This window comes from Polyodon spathula, chromosome 2, assembly GCF_017654505.1.
Source record: "Polyodon spathula isolate WHYD16114869_AA chromosome 2, ASM1765450v1, whole genome shotgun sequence".
Taxonomy (NCBI): domain Eukaryota; kingdom Metazoa; phylum Chordata; class Actinopteri; order Acipenseriformes; family Polyodontidae; genus Polyodon; species Polyodon spathula.
This window is the reverse complement of record NC_054535.1, coordinates 103,650,603-103,669,702: the sequence shown is the minus strand read 5'-3', so window position 1 is coordinate 103,669,702 and position 19,100 is coordinate 103,650,603. Positions and strand designations below refer to the sequence as shown.

Here is a 19,100-nt window from a genome sequence, read left to right as displayed (position 1 = left end):
AGTAAGAAGTGGGTCTGCACTAAATATACAATATTTGACCATATTTAAAATGGAGCAAAGCCCTCATTTGTATGAACTCTTTACACCTACAGTATTCATTAGATAAAGTGTTGTTGAATTGTTTTAAAAGAAAAGTGTGCTTTCTCCTCTGGATGCCTGCTCAATTTGCAAAAGCATTCAGTATATAACTTTAGGTATCCACATTAGATAGCCACAATGGATGACTGCCAAACCCTGTTCATGTAATGGTAGAGGTGTTTTTTAAACACAGATGGAAGTGAATTATTTTAGCTGGTTGTATAAATACATCCAAGTCTGATTCTGTAATAAATGGAAAAGAACAGAGCAAACAAAATGTCCAACTGCAGTTATATATCCCTGCCAATATATATATATATATATATATATATATATATATATATATATATATTATATATATATATATATATATATATATATATATATATAATAAGCTATACACATGTATATTTCACAGATTTATTTATAAAATTACAATTAATGTTAAATAAAATATTTAAGTAATTTTAGATAATATATATATATATATATATATATATATATATATATATATATATATATATATATATGTATATATAATATATATATGTGTAATAGAAATTTCTCACAAAAAACAAAAACATCTACAAAGTGAAATCAGTTATCTTGCTCAGCAAAGAATGGAGTTTTTATATATTGTTATTGGTTTCATGGCTTAGGGTAGTGCTTTCTATACAAGAAGCCCATTTAATTTAATTTCTTTAGGCTTTTTTAATTTTTTTTTTAATTAGCGAAGCTATCAAAAAAACATATTCTGGCTTAGACAAACTACAAAAAAACCACAAATGCTTTGCAAATTTTTCCTTTTTTTTTATGAAAATATAAGCAAAATTGTAATGCACATCTCTTTTATAGTTGATATGTAATGCAGACCCAGGTGTTTTAAAAAATAATCTTCTATTTTGTTTTTAAATATATCTAAAAGTATGGTCCTTTTTTCAATGCCTTTGATCCTTTAAATAATTGAGTGCCATACTCCATTTTTTTTTTATGAACACACACACACACACACACACACACACACACACACACACAAACACACACACACATATATATGCACACACTAAGGTTATTATGTGGCTTTGCTTTTACAAGTAGCCACCTCTGGGTCTGTCAGAACACCTGTACATTAGTTAAAATTTTGCATAACAGCTTTCTTTTTCAGTTAATAAATCTGCAAAGTCTGGCAAATGTTATCCTTTCTCCCCCCCTCTATTTACATGTAAATACGTTGAACCTGCAACATGACACTATCTATTGTAACATACACATTGCAAGGGAGTACAGCAATAAAACAAAGTTAGCAATAAAACCTACTCTGTAAAAGCATTCGGTTGTACAGCTCAAGTGCTAGGCTGCTGTCTCAGCAACGTATGCTTATTTATCAGATATCACTGAGGCAAGTTAAAAGTACTTTTACAAAACAGAGTACCTGACTTTTTTTTTTTTTTAACTTTTTTTTTTTTTTTTTTGTAGATCAACACACAGCACAAATAATGCATAGATCCCTTCCCACCCCCACCCTTTCCCTCCCATATTCCCACCTGTTTAATAGCACACACACACTCTGCAAGAAAACAAACAAAAAAAAGATAATGCAGCTATCGTGTGTATCATGTGGCCCATCCCTCAGACAGCCTGACGCGCTTCACTGACGGGCTCTCCCTCTCGTCCTGCGAGGTCCTGATGAGTCCGAGCGGGGAGTGGAAGTCGTTCCGGTGGTCCTCCCGGTCGCTGCCCTCGTAGGAGCTGCTGCAGCTGCTCAGACTGTCAACCGGAGACCTCCCGGAGTCGTGGCGAGAGTGGTGCAGGGGGTACCCCGACGGCGTGCTGGTGGTGCGGTCTCTAGGAGGAGAAACAGGTTCTGACTTGATGTGGAGGCTTTGAGTAGAAGGCAGGGAGAGATTCTGAGATAAGTGAGAGCTAGTACAAGTTCTGCAGGAGGAAAGGAAACACAGTTACAGAATGAAGAGGTCAGAAGTCACTGCCTCCTCCCCACCACCCCAACAGAAACACGCGCCCACACACACACACACACACACACACACACACACAATCGCACAGGCATTACAAGGTAACTCACACACCTGGCATAGTGCAAAGATACTGACTGAAAAGTCTTATTCTTTCCCCAGGCTGGGTTCATTGTTTCATATTGTTAGGAATGCTGAGCATTGCAGATTTCATCACCAGTGACCACTTTTTCAACAGTTTATTTAGTTTCATGAAAAAAGCGGTAAGCTTTTAAACTCTGTACGTCTGTGTTTGTTTTGGATAGTCTATCTTTTTTTTTTAATGTTCTTAATGTACAGATTTAATTCATGGTCTTTACTGCCAATGATACCACCATGCTAACCACCTGCAGCTATTCCTATCCCAGAGTTCAATAAACAGCAGTTTCTATAGCTCATGAGAATTTTTATATTTAAATGTAATTTTGTAATGTCACACGGAGGACTAAAACAAGATTAATCACTTGAAAATAGGGTATAAAAATAAGCTTTGTTTTGTATTTAAGTGCTAAATAAAAATCATATAATTATTATATATTATAGATTACAGAAACTGATGGGTACAGGGCTACTTTTAATTAGAACTAAAATGTTCAATTCTATTTCTTTGTCTTCAAGATCAGTGTTCTTGCATGGTGCTGCCAGCAGAAACCCAATTCGTTTCAAACAAGATCTTGGCAGACTTCTGATTAATATAACTTTTAGTGATGTAAGTAATCTGCACACACTTCCCACAGCAAAGCAGTACCAGTGGTTTGAGGTCTTTAATAATAACACCAATAACAAGGAAAATCCTTGACATAAACCATATGCATATGGATAAAAAATAGTCTTTCATTCGGTTTGATTTTTCTAAACTAAATCTATAGGAAGGTTTATATAGATTGTGGTAAACGAATGAGAAACAGTTGAATGCTGTGCAATACATCCAGGCATCAAGTTAGTCACAAAATGTAATTGGACACTATTTCTGGTTAACCAGAACGTCTTACTGGATTTTAGTTTTTTTTTTAATAACCGCTGGGAGGAGTAAGACTTTTGTGAGCATATGAATTGAAGTTTAGAGTTAACTCTTCATCTTTGAACAATTTTCATTTGCACTCTTCATTTGTTTTATATGCCAAGATGTTCCAAATCTACTATATAATTACAACTTAGCACCATCATATATTCACTGCATGTAAAGAAATAGCATGCGCGCACGGACACACTCATGCACCATAACAAGAAATAGAGCAAGAAAACTAACACCGTGAGTTTTTATGAGACAGTCAAGTTCATATATTAGAAAGCTATTACAAGCATGTATAGCAAGCATGTATAGATCTAGCTGTTTTTTTTTTCTTTAGTTGGAACCCAATATGAATTATAATATGGTTTCACGTCAGCTATCTTCCTTTGCTGAATTAAGTATCTCTCTCTGTGGTGTACTCATTTTATAAAATATATACGCTGGGAAGAAAAGCTAAAGGGAATTTGGCAAATATGTTTGGGGCAGCGCAATATGTGCGCAATAATTCTACTGCCCCGAAATGGCCATCCACTCAATGGGTTGCTAGTCAATTTTTACAAACAGATCTGCTCTGATAAGAACACATGTAGATAACTAAATGTTTATGACACAATACAGCACATGCCAAGAAAAAAAAGAATTGTGCTGCCCCCTTGTGGTGATAAATTAAAAGAGCAGGTTTCAGTAGAAACCTCAGCTCGTATTCCAAAGCTTTCCACAAATGGGTTTAGTGATTTCATTTATCAAGTATGTAATATAGAAAATAATAGTCTAGTAGTCATTTAATATTTATACCTGAAAAATTTATTTTTTTATCACTGTTTAATGTTTAGATGAATATATATCTTTTCTTTATTAAACCATGCAATGGTTCATTGCTGGCATCTATGAACGTTGAGTATTTCCGTGACTGCTCCACAGCATCCCATTGTACAGTGAGACTCACCCTAACTGGCTGAGGGCTGAGTGCTGCATGTTGTGCAGTTGCTGCTGCTGCCAGCCAGTCACTGAGCCCAGGTGAAGGCCACTGGCACTGTTGAACCCGGAGAGGGAGGACAGATCTGCACTGCTCAAGGAGTATTCTACAAGGGAAAGAAACATCATTGAGGGAAACCACTCGTTCATGCTTAGTGGTTCAAGCAATGAGAAATATGTAATTACATTTAACTATAGCCACGGCTGGCAAGGGCTGGCTCCTAAGGCAGATCTGGGGATCGACGTGGCGGGGTAATCCAGTGCCCTTGGTACCGTGGGCTCTTTTGCCTAGATCTTAACAACTATACATTCATATCTGCTCTCATCTGTTTTATGATATTCTGTAATGTGATATTTTATAATGTGTTAACCTGTAATGTCATGTTTTACAATACAATACTTTGTACTGTGATAACAATTGTAAGTCACCCTGGATAAGGGTGTCTGCTAAGAAATAAATAATAATAATAATAATAATAATAATAATAATAATAATAATAATAATAATAATAATAATAATAATAATTCACTAGATTTCTTATAAATTATATTAAACAGGTTTACAAAGCATCATCAAATTTCACATTTTCAAATGAAATATTAACAGTAGATAAATCATCTGAAAAACACTGGCTTCCTTAGTTTACTTATTTATTTTTTTATTGGGAAGAGCAAAAGAAAAAAGAAAAAAAAGGTTTACTATAAATAACATCCTGAAATCTGTAATAAAGGATGTAATAATAAGTAGATAATTATTAACAATGACATGTTATAGAAATACTGTGTAATACAACGTGCAACTAAAACAAAATAAGACATCTAGGGATCTAAAGGATCACAGAGCTTTCCATTAGTAGAATATAAATGACAATATATTGAAACACAACAATGCATATAAGAAGTTACAGCCCTGAAATACTGGGATATAAGCAGCTTGTTTTTTGGCCTGACATCCCGAGTCCCATCTGGAAACATGACTGTAGTCTCTCTTGGGATTTCCTGGTTATAATCTTATTTACCCTACACATGTCAGTTTGGATTGGACTGGGGACCACTAGGCGTAATTCCCCTATGGCAGCGTGTGGGCTGCAGGGGAGATGAAATGAATGCCTTCCCTGCAGAGAGAGCCAGCCTCTACAGCCATCCGTGCAAAGAAAAGACATGCGTCTCGACTGGCCTCTCCAGAACAGAACAACATTTCAACTATAAAATGAAAAGACATGCATCTCCACTGGCCTCTCCAGAACAGAGCAACATTTCAACTATAATATGAAAAGACATGCGTCTCCACTGGCCTCTCCAGAACAGAGCAACATTTCAACTATAATATGAAAAGACATGCGTCTCCACTGGCCTCTCCAGAACAGAGCAACATTTCAACTATAATATGAAAAGACATGCGTCTCCACTGGCCTCTCCAGAACAGAGCAACATTTCAACTATAATATGAAAAGACATGCGTTTCCACTGGCCTCTCCAGAACAGAGCAACATTTAAACTATAATATGAAAAAACATGCGTCTCCACTGGCCTCTCCAGAACAGAGAAACATTTCAACTATAATATGAAAAGACATGCGTCTCCACTGGCCTCTCCAGAACAGAACAACATTTCAACTATAATATGAAAAGACATGCGTCTCCACTGGCCTCTCCAGAACAGAGCAACATTTAAACTATAATATGAAAAGACATGCGTCTCCACTGGCCTCTCCAGAACAGAGCAACATTTAAACTATATTATGGAAATGTTTGTGCTACTCAAGCACCTAGTGTGCAGATTTCTTTTTCTGCTGACATTCAGCCTGAAACGTTGTGCCGGAGTTGTCGAGGGAGCAGTCGAGAGGCGCAGACAAGGTTTTATGAAATCGCACATTTTGTAGCTGTTAGAGGTTGGATTAATCATAATGAGTGCACTGTATTTAAAATAAGCCCATCTGGTTATACGTATGAATATTCATTATAAGTTGCACAGGACACCTACCAGTACCATATGTGGTAGAAATGGATGATGGGTATCCACCCATTCCTTGCCCTGACAGAGTAGGGGTTGCTACAGAAACCACAGGAGTGGCCAATGACTGTGCAGACTGAGAGTTGTTTATTCTCTGATTCTGTATAAAAGAAAAAGACAAAATTGACGGGCATTTAAAAATGATGTAAAAAAGAGTACAACACATTTTGCTTTTAGGCACTGAAAGAATCAACATGATGCAAATTTTTTAAATTAATCATTTAACATGAGGCTCCAATGAACTCTGCCAACCCTATCATTTACAACCCTTCAGGAGACTAGCTGTCACCATAGTAACCCATTACATCATTGTCTCCAAGGCAACAGGACCAGTAACAAGTAAAACAAGGGCTTTATTGTGGCAGGAAGCAGACTGGAGGAAGGGGACTGATGAAATATGTATTTTGTGCCATTGTTATTTTTTTCGTTTCTTTTTTTTATTCAAATGCAAAAAGTGTATTGCGTATGTAAATACTGAATGTCTGGATAAGAAAGAAAAGAAAGAAAAAAACACATTTAGATTAAAAGAATTGCTTTGAGTGATCAGTAGGTGGTGCCCTAACCACTCTCTGCTTCCATTTCTGTTAAATACTATTCCACACGAGGTCATTAGGATTATATATGGCTCTTGTTATAAAAGTCCAGTGCAGTATTAGGATGATATTAGTTAGTGCTAGTAAGTTATACATTTCTGGAAAGGGGATGTTGCAGGTCTCTTTAGGTAAGCAGTGCTCCCACTTACCAATAGCAGGTCAACATCCTCAGACTGACAGCACAGAAAAGGAGCAATGATCAATAATTAGTTATGTTAGTTAATTAGGGGAAACGCAGGCTTTGATTTTAGGCAAGAAAGTACTATGCACTATTGGTTAATAGAATCTGCTTGCGCTTATCCACACAGATATGTAAGCACATGTTATTGAATATGCCAGTTTAAAAAAAAAAAAAAAAGTTCACAAAGAATTGCCATGAACTTAGTCTAACTTGTTTTCTGTTATGAGTTTAAACAAAGTAACAGCCATATCTTTGGATACATGGATTATTATTACAGTGATCACTTTTTCAGGTCTGTCAAGCAAACCTAGTTTAGCCTTAGGATAGCTCCTCAATGCAGTCATTTTTGCTTTGGAATGCCCATGTCTTGATATATTTAAATGTATTGCTAGAACATAATTTCAATTTATTTGTAAATTGTTTCCCAAACGATCTTGATCAGACCTACCTGTATGTAGAACACAGCAGTTGTTGTGCAAAATTGTATATGTCATAACTTTAAAACATTTTAAAGTTCAGGAATGTTTATATGTATACTTCATATATTGTTTTACTGCAATTCTACAAAAAAGGAGAACATCTGCCATTATAGCATGGAATAAAAAGCTAATTGTCATAACCTGTGTTCTATGTCAGTACTTTGGGTTGCAGAAAGAGTCTTTCGTACTCAGTTACATGCATTTTAAAGTTTTAAAATAAAGTAAAAATAAAAAAAGAAAATTGAATGCAATAACAAGATATAGAATATGAATTAAAGGGAAAAGAAAATGTAGTGATGTGCTACAGAATAACTACCAATCCCATTCTGTCCTCTGGGTTAAAGGGAACAGGCACGAGCAATGCAGGTTCTTACAATGGATGGCATGGTGTTCTTGGAGCCTGGTGGAATGAGCACACGCAGGTCAGGCTTGCGATTGTTCATCCCCAGGTTCATGGGTGGTGGTGACTTTGCTTGCATGTTCTTGTTCATGCTTCCAGGTGAGACCAGCAAACCTGGTGAATTACGATGATTTCCATATCCGTTTCCTGTTTTGAAGAAGGAAAAAAAGAGTGTTATTATCATGTGAATATTGATCTACAGTAACTTTCCTTTTTTTCACGCACACTAAAGTCCCAGTGGAGCACAGAAATTGTATATGATCAAGAACTATTAAGCACACATTAAATGTTGCATTTAGAAATACTCCAATAAAATGAAGATGTTCAATGCCAATTTTTGACTAAATATCATGTTCAATGTTGAAATGAGTTTTGATTCATGATTTCCATTACATGAGAGTAGGTGTTAAAACTTCATGCTATGGCGCATCCAGTAAAGGCGTTGCCAGTGGAGTGCAGGATGTGCCCTATAACCTGGAGATCGCAGGTTCGAATCCAGGCTATGTCATTGCCGATCGTGACCGGGAGTTCCCAGGGGGCGGTGCACAATTGGCTGAGCGCCGCTCGGGTAGGGAGGGCTTAGGTCAGCAAGGCAATCCACGGTTCAGCGTGTACCAGCGCCCCCTGTGGCTGACGGGGCGCCTGCGGGTCTCCAGTAGAGCCATTCAGATTTGTGTTGTCCTCCAGCACTATAGGTCTGGTGGCTTCGCTGTGGATCCGCAGTGTGAAAAAAGATGGCTTGGCAGGGCACCGATTCGGATGATGCGTATGCTCAGCCTCCGTTTTCCGAGTCGCCAGGGGGCTGCAGTGGTGAACCAGGATTAATAATAACACGATTGGCAATTATACATTGGGGACAAAAATGGGGTCATTGGCAGTGACTAAATTAAAAAAAAAAAAAAAAAAAATCATGCTGATATTGGACTCAGCTCTCGCCAAGATAAGCACCAGCTAAGACATAGCTTCTTTTACTGTAAACTAATGTGATCCAAGTGTAATGCTGGCTCTTAATGATGGCTGAAGTGTAATGCTGGCTCCAGGGATCAGACTATTTTGCAAACTTATTTTTTATGATCTTTTGTAATTGAGTGCCTCCTTTTGACTGTGTTCTGCTCTCCTCCATTGCTACCTTAGCTGCATCCTTTCTCTAACTAAGCGATCAATCTCTTGCTGCTGTCTAGACTTTCCAATAATTTGTACTTTCTCCAAATAACTCCAAACCTCTTGCTTCCATATGTGTAGATAGTATCCCCAAATTTACCCAGCTTCTTTTTGACTTTTCCACCTAACCTTTCCAATGCAAAACAGAGATCCGTGTTTACTGTGTCCCACGAGTTTTCTCAGAAGCTCTTGGTTATTTCACTCCAGGCTTGTGCCCGTTGAGGTTCTTTTCTCTTACGCTGGTTCGTCTGTCCGGGTTTGGAAGGATCATTAGGTTCATCACTAGTTGTGTTTATGCAAGTCCTCCTCTCATCTATGATAGGGGTGTTGATATCCTGCGAACTGTGGTTTGCTTCCTGTCACTGGATTTAATTCGACTGACTTTGTAAGAAGTACTGATCAATGAGAGGCCCTTGTCCCTTCTCCCTTAAGCATTTCATTCTCCCTTGATGAAATCAAATCCCTAACCGTTGTCACTTTGCTCCAACCATAGCAAAATACAGTTTACAACTCTCAAACTAATTACACTTACTTAATTGTGAGAGATAAAAAGTATAGCACTGTCCTATATTTTATTATACTTAAAAACTGCACTATATAACACATATATAACACACAGAATATAGTGTCAACATTTAAGGGAGCACTTCTGTTACAGGTCATGCAAGCATCTGAGAAAATTGCATTCAGCATAAATGTACAAAGCTAGTTAAAAGGTCACACTTCAGTACTCAAACCAGATCTACAAAGCACTGTGGTCTAGCTTGGTTGGAATAGAAAATCCACATCAATAGAAGAACCGTACAAAAAAAAGCTATCTGCCCACGTTTGACAGGCTTCTTCTCAGCCAAAAGGAAGTACTACTAGTCCTGTAAATGTGTTGTGGTATGATATGGCAAGTGTCATCCAATGTGTGCAATTTTAGCTATATATCGCAGTCTATCAGCTATCTTTAGAAAAGTCAAATTAGCATTGAAGACCAGCAAAGAATCACACTTGTTTGCACTGTGGTTTGCTGGGCCAAAGCAGGTGCTCAGTGATAAGAAAGACACTGAAATTCTATCATTTCCCATAAAGTACAGTAGAAATTTGAAATGACTTAAACCTGCATCGGCCACCGAGATGAAACACGCTCTTTCCAGAAGACTCCTGGGTCTGTACGTTTCTATATTTGCTTTTCCTATATATACCAATAGGCTGCATGCTCATAATGAAAGAGGCATTAAATGATCAAATGGAACAGCTTCAAAGAGTGCCACGAGGAAGCACTGCAGTTCAGATGCCAGCCAGAGTTTGGGACGCTGAACCAACAATTGAGAAACCCATCATTTTGAAATCAATGATAAACATCTGCATGTGGTTCACTGTCAAGGAGTGCTTCCATTTAAACCAAAGGAAGAACCACACTGTTCATACCAAGGGTATTGCTGGCCTGTCTGAGGACTCGAGCGGCCCCCTGCCTCCCACTGATCAATCCTCTCAATTACTTTATCGCTAGTGAAAAAGGAAGTGCAGAGTTTCTTAAAACCATCTTAATACACAGATCCAATCTCTTCTCCTACTCTACTTTCATCTTAAGCTGTGTCTGGCATCTGGGTTTTGCTATATTTCTTTTTTATAAAGGGACGGAATGCGAAGTGCTAGAATTCATTTCCCACTTAAAAGAGAGAAAGAAAATTATATGTTAGACGTAAATGAATTTCCTAATCATATATTCCCAGAAAATGAAATGCAGATGTTCTGCATGGCAACTGAGCTTTACATTTTCATTTAATTTTAAGGCACGGTTTTGTTTTCAAATGAGTCTTGAAAGTGCAATTTGTAAAAAAGAAAAAAAAAAAATTAAAGAAAATATGGCATTGCCAGCAGCAAATTAAGTAAGTGAAGCACCGTAATTGCAAAAGAGAGAGAGAAAAATAAGCATGGTTTGTGTGTTAAAGGACATTGTCAATGCCAGCTAAAGTGCTTGCCGTCTTAGCTTATGCGCTCTGCTGCAAATGGAGTGTACTTGTGCAATAAAAAATAAATTAATAAAAAAAAAAACACTTGAATTAGTGGCTATTCACCACTAATTAAACAAACACTTGTTTTGATTGTTCTATGAAACAGAAAAGTCAGCCTCATACAGGTCTAGTCCTCGTGCCAGCTGAAGTATTCTTCACCTTTTGAATACCACATGCTTCTTTCTGTCTATGGCGTAATGGCTGTGGTTTTTATAGAAAAGGCTCCATTTTAAAAACAGACATATTAAACTAAATACACATCAGACTTCAAATCAAATCATCTATCTGATGGCAGAGGGTGACAAGGGTAACACTGTCTGTTTGTTTAGTATGAACAGTAGTAGTCTTGCGCAGTGTCCCCTTTAAGCGTCATCAGTTTATTTCATTGATGTTATTTCTTTTTTCCATTGATTTGGGAAGTGATTTTTTTTGGTTTCACACCTAGCATTATGGAGGGTTTCTGAGAGAAGCCTTTCAGCTTTTGCTTACTTTTGCCACAATATTATTTCAGACTAATCGCTGCTCGTCATTCAACTGCCAAAACAAGCACGTTTGTAACCATGGACACTCCTTCAATTAATTTGTTGTTGCTTAAACTAATTTAATTCATATACTTTAAAGAAGTACAAATAACAGGCTCACATCTAGGAAAAGTTGTCAATGTGGATTGATTGCATTGTCCCTCTTAGACTACAAAAAAATCTAAAGAAATCAGCATTTAACACCATAATTAACATTAACAGTAAAAGTGGTTTATTGGGAAGTTTTTATTTCATATTATATTTCTTGGGAACATTTTATATCTGGATTTTCCAGTTTCCTTGGTGATTATCAGGTGAAAAGAAGTTTCTATTTGCTGTGAATATTAGCAGCTGTCTGAGTATCTGTGTAAAGCTGGTGAACAAATGGCTTTGTACTGTATTGCACTAAAAGTAATTCATTATTAATATAAATGTATCTACCGAATGTAAAGTCATGGATTTTTCAGTATTTTCACATGCTTGACTGGGTCAAATTCCAGGTGAAATCGCTAAAAACCCACCTATAGCTTTTGTGAATCCTGGAATTTGCTGCACAGAGGCAGTGTTTTTTTGTTTTTTTTTCTCTTTTTAAACACATTTACAGCTGTATGTAGTCAAAAGTGCGTTTCCATGCCCACCAGCATTCTTGAAGCACACTCTAGCTCAGTATGCTAAAGATGCTTTCTCTTCACAGAAAAATAATATTCCATTGATCAGCAAAAACAGACAGTTCTACGTTTTATATCAAACTGTTGTCTCTCACTCATATCATACATTATTTACATTATATAGCACTTCGCAAAACACAATCTGAAAAACTAAAGAAAACAGACATTGCATATTTTAGAACTTCACACATACATGCATGTTTGTTTTATTACACTGTATTCACGCAAAGACACTTATTTTTAAAGGTTTTCTTTGTAGACTTGCAAGATGTGGTTTGTACATGTCTATCGTGCTGTACAAATGTATTTAAAAACCTTTACTTTCATCTCTAAAATGAACATACATTTCCATCAACAATTTGCAAACAGGCTTAAAAACAGCTTTTTTTTTTTTTTCTTTACCACAAAAACACTGAATACCTGTCATTTAAGTTACACAACACGCACTGATATGAATCTACAGCAGTGATCACTAATAATATTGCCTAGCGACCGCAAACAGTATAATGTAACAGAAAATCAGCAAAACATATCTAAGTTAGACTTTTGAGCTTCCTGTGTAGCTGTCTGTATTTTTGTGAATAATCACACATGGTTTATACTACACAGAATTGCACGATAGTTGACCGGCTGTATTATGCCCTTAACTTTTCAGGAATAAAAAAAAAAAGGCTGCAGAGTTTGGTCTGTGAAACATGGAAACAGCCCTTTAGTTTGCCACAGAGCAAAGCTTTTATAGTACTGGTATTTGTAGAAGAAAATGAACTATGCTCATTTCTACAGCTCTCTCTGACAGTATGTCTATATATGTGTACATGTACTGTACTGTGCTTTGGTTACCAAAAAACAATTATCATAAACAACCTTTTATGTATTAAAATTATTACTTGCGGAGTTCAAATTATGTATTTGCCACAAAAAAGGAGAGAAAGGGCTTATTATGAAGGTGCAGAAGCTTTCTTTTAATAATGATTATGTGGCCCTTTCTCTGCCACGTAATCATTATTAAGTGATTATAGCAATTTACACACAATCATCAGAGCAAGTCACTAGGCTGCCACGACAGAAGTTGTGCAACACAATTAGCACAGCAGCTACAAAAGATTTCCCTGTGCAGGTTTACTTTGCTAGCAGATGCAGTAAAAGACATAATTTTGTCTTGAAAAAAATTATGATTGAAAAAGTAATTTAAAATAAGCAAAAAAATGTCTTGAAAAAAAAAAAACTCTGGGTACTTCTTATACAGAAAGATAGAGACTGAAAAAGGAGTGGATTGCAATTGGCAATAGTAAGCTGAACTGGTACAATTGTCACTGTCTTTGTGCAACTTCTACAGAAAAAAAACAAAAACAAAACAGAAATCTCTCTTTGGAAATGTACTTTGTTTGTTTGGCCTTTGTAAACAAGCTGTCCTCTCAAACCCTGTTGGCAGTTTCCAGGTATTGTGTATAATATTCTGACCTGTTACTGAAAATAAAATGATTGTGTTGAAGAAGCCCCAACTCTAACCATAGTGTACCTGGAAAATCAACACTGAAAATAGAACACTTTTTTTGTTGGCTTAAACCCTTTCAGCATACATATACATAGTTTGCTAAGTTTTATTTAAGTCTTGGGTCCCTGCCTGAGGTAAACATGTGGGTGGTATTTAAGTCTATTACTCAGCATAACAAACTAACAAATAAGCTCAAATAAATAAAGGCCCCACTTTAGCATAATTCAGCCTAATCTGAATGCCATTAAATCACAACTAATTATACAAGAGTCTTAATAACCAGCATTGTACCAGCAATGCAATATTAAACATGACAATGCCTCATACTGTAGATCAAACAAACATTATTTTTTCAGGATCATTATACTGCCACTGTATCTGTCTGAGTGAAACCAAAATAAACATGCATTGAGTACAAGTCTAATTCGTAGTCTAAAAACCAATGCATGAAGACAGAAATAAAAACAGCGATGCACCAGCACCACTCAAATCTAGCCAGCCAGAATCATGTGTATGTTGCTGACCAGGTGTCTATCTTTAGCACTATCACATGAGCAAGTGGTTTAGGTGGAAAAAATGGTCAACAGAAACTCTTATAAAATTAAACATGCATCAGGCGAACATCAATATAAAAATAACTTTCAAACCTTTTTTTTTCTTTTGTCTTTTTACAATAAACATTCTAGCATATGGAACACATTTAACATTGTCTATGGTTCTTGTTAATAATTAACACTTTTTTTGTAGAATGCTCTCTCTCTCTCTCTCTCTCTCTCTCACAAATGCTTGATTTAAATTAAAAGTCGTTCTAAAAACTCTTCAAAGCAGTCATAACCCCTTATTTGCTAACCATTCTCACTGTTACTTCATGGTACTTCAAAGTTCCACATGACTTATCGTCATGTTTTCCATGTTGTGTCCTGATAAAAACATAGGGTCTTCTGTTCCTCCAAAAATGGAAGAACAAAGGGTACAGTTAATGGAGATTCCTCAGCATTTTACAGACGGAATGCTTGGTAAAAATGTTACTTTTGTCTGGACAGTGACACATGGCCAGACAGTTAAACCTGCTCCTGACCTTCCCTTCTTCATTCTGACTGCAACACATCTCTCCCAGCTTTGCACGCAAGTCAACTTGAATAGCAAGCTGTGCAATCATTTTACACAATTTGCAATCAAATTGAATTCAATTTCTAATTGTGGCCCACAGTTTAAATGAAAAAAAAGGGAAATAAATCTTTCCACCGTCTTCTTTTACCTGAGGTAGATTGCTTACAGTTGCAAAAAAGTTCATTTTACAGTCACACTACTTTAAATTGCATTCACATTTAGGAATGTGGTTTTACTCTAAAGCTCTGATTAAATGTATATGTTGTATATATGTTGTAGGATTTCAATTTTTTTATTTTTTTTATTTTGGTGTTCCCTCTTCAAAGTGGGTAAAGTTGCTTACCAGCACTGATGCCTGCACCGGTCGAGAGGTCCGCACCCAACATGCCACCTGTGATTAAAAGAATTAAGATGCCTATTATTATTATTATTACACTTTCACATTCATGGCATTACGACAGGTCTAACCATGTTCTTTCAACAAGTCATTCCTCCCGCCTAATGACATGCTTGTGTGGGACAGAAAGAATGATATTTCTGTTTACCCATTTCCACTGATCGTATATTCTAGAAATGGGCTTTCTGAGCTCAGGATACTGTCCAAGATAAATTATAGATTTTCTAAAAGTCAGAGTCTGTGTGGTTTAGGTATCATGTACTTTGCCAAAACTTATATTTTGTTTTGCTCCCGTAATCTGAATCAAATTGCACCAGGAAGCCAATGATAATCATAATGTTCATGGTGTGGGCATAAGGCAATTAACCCGGAGCGAAAATTAGGTTTTTCAACAATAAAAACAAACTGACTGGAAGATTAAACTGCCCACAGATTTCACATTAGAGAAGTGAAATATAACAAGTTGATGTTTTATATCAAATGTTCTTTCAATACAATCACTCTCAAAACTGGAAGTTTAAAAAAAAAAAGAAACGACAAGAGTATTTGTTTTAAATGAATACAGATGTGTTAGTAAAACATGACACCAAAGCAATCCCTCTGGTGGTAAAGAAGGCTTTTGTTTTTTTGTTTTTTTTGCTTTTTGCCAAACTTTAACAGGACAGCTTGTACTGCAGGATAGGATGCTGTTGGTGAAAAGGCAGCTAACATGCTGAAAGGGTGGATGCAGCTATGAATATGTTCTTCTTTATAAACAGTGAAAGTGCTTAAGTTTGACTGTCTGGACTTATATAAAAGGTCTACAACAGCATGCAGTCTAAACCCGACGTGTGTTACCTGCACTGGGTGGCCGATGCGTCACACCTGGAGACATGCTGTTCCTCTGCAGGGACGGGTGAGCCAGTGGCAGCAGGTTGTGGTTGCCCAGTGAGCTGCCTGGGTGGTTGTATATCAGGTTGTTAGGGTTGCTCACTGGGATAGAGACTGGCATCTCATAGTTAGGTTGAACCGCCTATATGGTAAAAAAAAAAAAAAAGAGGGACAAATAGAACAGAATAATAGGAGCACATGACTATAAAAACAAACAACGTCAGGACAATGGAAAGGTGTCTGCGTGGGTTTAAAACTGATGTATAAGAAATGGCAATCCGATAAAAGCAGCATAATAAAGTTCTACCTTCTACTGAACAAAAGCAATCACAAGGTGAACACAATCTCAGGGTTTTAGTCCCCACTGAGGCTGCCCTAGTTTCCCGTTCTAAGTTATTGCTTCAGCTGTATGTTGGAAGTCCTTGCTTAGGGTGGATCTGCGGCACTATGAAAAGTGGCCTGCACAGATGCTTTCACCGTCACCAAAGCAATAGGAATAGCATGCAAAAGCATTAAAGACCTAGACAGGAATATCATAGGGGACATGCTTAGGCAGGCTGTAGCCTCCCGAAGCCACCTCCCTCTCAGCTCCCTTTTTAGATCAAACTGACGCCTCTTTGCCTTTTCTCACCTTCACTGTCTTGAGATTCCTTTCAACCTGAAACAAGAAGTGTGGTTTCCTTTTCATTACTCTAGCTACCTCAGCGCACCTCTTCCTACCTGTAGATGATATTGTGTGTTAAGTGATTGTTACATATATATTTGTTTTAATGCACCTTACTATAGATGCAGCTGCTGCGCAAATCAAATGACAGCCTCTCAGTAGGGCTGACTGGTGAATATGAGAGCAGATTATGAAAACTGGACTGAGCGAGTGCCAGGTTACACAATGTAGGTGATAGGATTGAGCATCACACACTGGTTGCCGGTGTAACTTGATGGGCAACTTGGAAGTTTCTAATAGCTTTATAATTGCTGCCATGTGTCCCAGGACCACATAAATGCCCATCTATAAGAATATATGTGATCCTTCCCATTTAATATGGGGATATAAGCAGTTCTATCCGTTGGCTGCATCTGTGTTGTTTTGAGGAGATCAGCAGTGAGAATCTCAACACTGGTGGCTTAATGTTCAACCCCTGCTTTTTTCTTAACCCTTTCATTAGTGAATGAACAGGCCTTCCTTTTTTCACAACTTCCATTTCTGGTGTTTCCGGAATGTCCCTGCCTGCCCACCTGCCAGCCCGACTGCCCGCCTGTCTGGCTGCTACCCCTCGTTTAGTGGTCAAGTGGGTGAGCTGATCTGAGTGGAATACACCGTGCCTTTCATGCGTGGGCTTTCAGCAGGATGTCATTTCAATGGTGCCATCCTTCTTGAGCAGAATGATCCAGCTTTAAATCTGGACGCCCTGAACTTCACAACCACAGTGACCACATTCAGAACTGCCACCACCACACTACGTGCAGTCAGTTAGGGGTTTTTTTCTTCCTTTTTTTGCTAATGCTTTGTACTCTTAATATTAGTAAATAGCTTCCCTTTTTTCAACCCCTAACAAGATGGATGGCTATTTAATCCCTTTTAGAACTATGAAAAACACTATGACACATTAGCCTTTGCAAATGCGTTGTTGATAAAGTTTAAAATCAAATGATAATAGTAAGTAACTAGTAGGTTACACTTCATTTTGAGATCACAAGGGCACAATTCAGCGGTTTAGATCATGAAAATAGATGTAAAAATACATAATACTTAAATGGAATGGGATGGTATGGAAATGTTTAAAAACATAACTTGCAACACCCTTTTTGACAACGAAACAAGAAACCTCTTATATTTCAATATATAGGGCAGGCCCCTAATTCTTCCCCAAAGCTCTAATTTAGCTTGCATTTCACATTCGTTTGATTCACTCTGCCAAAAAGGAATAATTGTACAGTATGTGTCTGGTATTTCAGCAAGTTCACAACTTATATGCAAATGACAAGCACATGCAGAAATAATTTCTCTCATGTTCCTGGCAATGTACAGGTATTATTGTTAGATGTTGAAGTTGTCATGAAAGTAGCTTGGTGTTTAAAGCAAAAAGATGTTCAGAACAAGGCGCAAAGCGTCTCTACAGTGGGGCGGGGGAATCATGTGTAATCAACTGATGCATGCAAACAGGGCTGCATATGTACCTCATGCAACACTCGCAGCTAGCTTTAACCCTTAAAGTGTTGGTACATTACTGGTTAATCAACCAATACACACAACTTAAGATATTATATATATATATATATATATATATATATATATATATATATATATATATATATATGAGTATTTTTAAATATGTTATTGCTTTATTTAGAAACGCTGTTAATGCATGACTAGATATGTGAATTTTAGTGTCTCCTTTAAGAAAAAAAAACAATAGAAAAAGAACCATGGCAGTTCTCACAGCTGATTAAAATCTCTTTATATTGACAGAATCAAAATGTTTACCACATCTTTCATATGTGATAACATTTTCTGGAAAGCTAGCATTTTATGACTCATGATGTAGAATAATAAAAAATAAAACTTGAATCTATTAAATGAAAAAGAGAAACATTAAACCAAAATGCATTTTGTTTCCTTCCAGTGGTTTTGACGGAACTCACACTAACAGGGTTACAATGTAAAAGGTTACTGCAGCCGTTAGCAGCAGTCCAGCTGTCTTGTTTTTTGATCTGGTACTTACAGGTATTTTTTGATTCTTGATCATATTATCAAACTCTTCATTAATCTGTTTGTATTTTTCTTCGGTGCGTGGGGTGAGACTGTAAGAGGAGTCGTGACCGGGGCTTTCACACCCTTTGTTTTCCTTCTTGTTCAATGTCTGCCAGGTTCAGAGGAAGACCGGAAAACAAAACAAATAAATAAGGAGGAAATGAGGCTCAGGGGTACTTACACATAATCTCTGTCTGCTGATCATTAGATCAATATCTTCATTAATTTTCCTGTACTTGTCGTCAGACTCAGGGCTGTGCCCTACTGAATCGTCTGCATCAGGGTCTGGGCTGTCACAGCCATTCAGTCCTTTCTTTCTCAACGTCTGAAACAAATAATTTGGAAAGTTCAAGCCTCTGCACAAGACTTCTGGGGGGACA

General features: G+C 37.1%; 1 protein-coding gene across 8 annotated transcripts in view; it reads right to left on the bottom strand.

Moving 5' to 3' along the window:
* Positions 1-648: 648 nt before the first annotated feature.
* The window catches only part of LOC121306116 (myocyte-specific enhancer factor 2C), a 76,444-nt gene continuing 57,992 nt past the window's right edge, over positions 649-19,100 (bottom strand). For 3 of the 8 annotated variants that reach the window (XM_041237836.1, XM_041237850.1, XM_041237842.1), the window contains 7 exons: positions 18,902-19,045; positions 15,936-16,110; positions 15,045-15,092; positions 7,718-7,890; positions 6,061-6,190; positions 4,049-4,184; positions 649-2,013 (listed from right to left, as the gene is read on the bottom strand). In XM_041237836.1, coding sequence (XP_041093770.1) covers positions 1,692-2,013; positions 4,049-4,184; positions 6,061-6,190; positions 7,718-7,890; positions 15,045-15,092; positions 15,936-16,110; positions 18,902-19,045 — 1,128 coding nt within the window. In that variant the 3' untranslated portion in view covers positions 649-1,691. Of the gene's footprint in view, positions 2,014-4,044; positions 4,185-6,060; positions 6,191-7,717; positions 7,891-15,044; positions 15,093-15,935; positions 16,111-18,691; positions 18,830-18,901; positions 19,046-19,100 lie in introns of those variants that run through there. The other 5 variants (XM_041237883.1, XM_041237867.1, XM_041237859.1 and 2 more) reach the window with 5 other exon arrangements.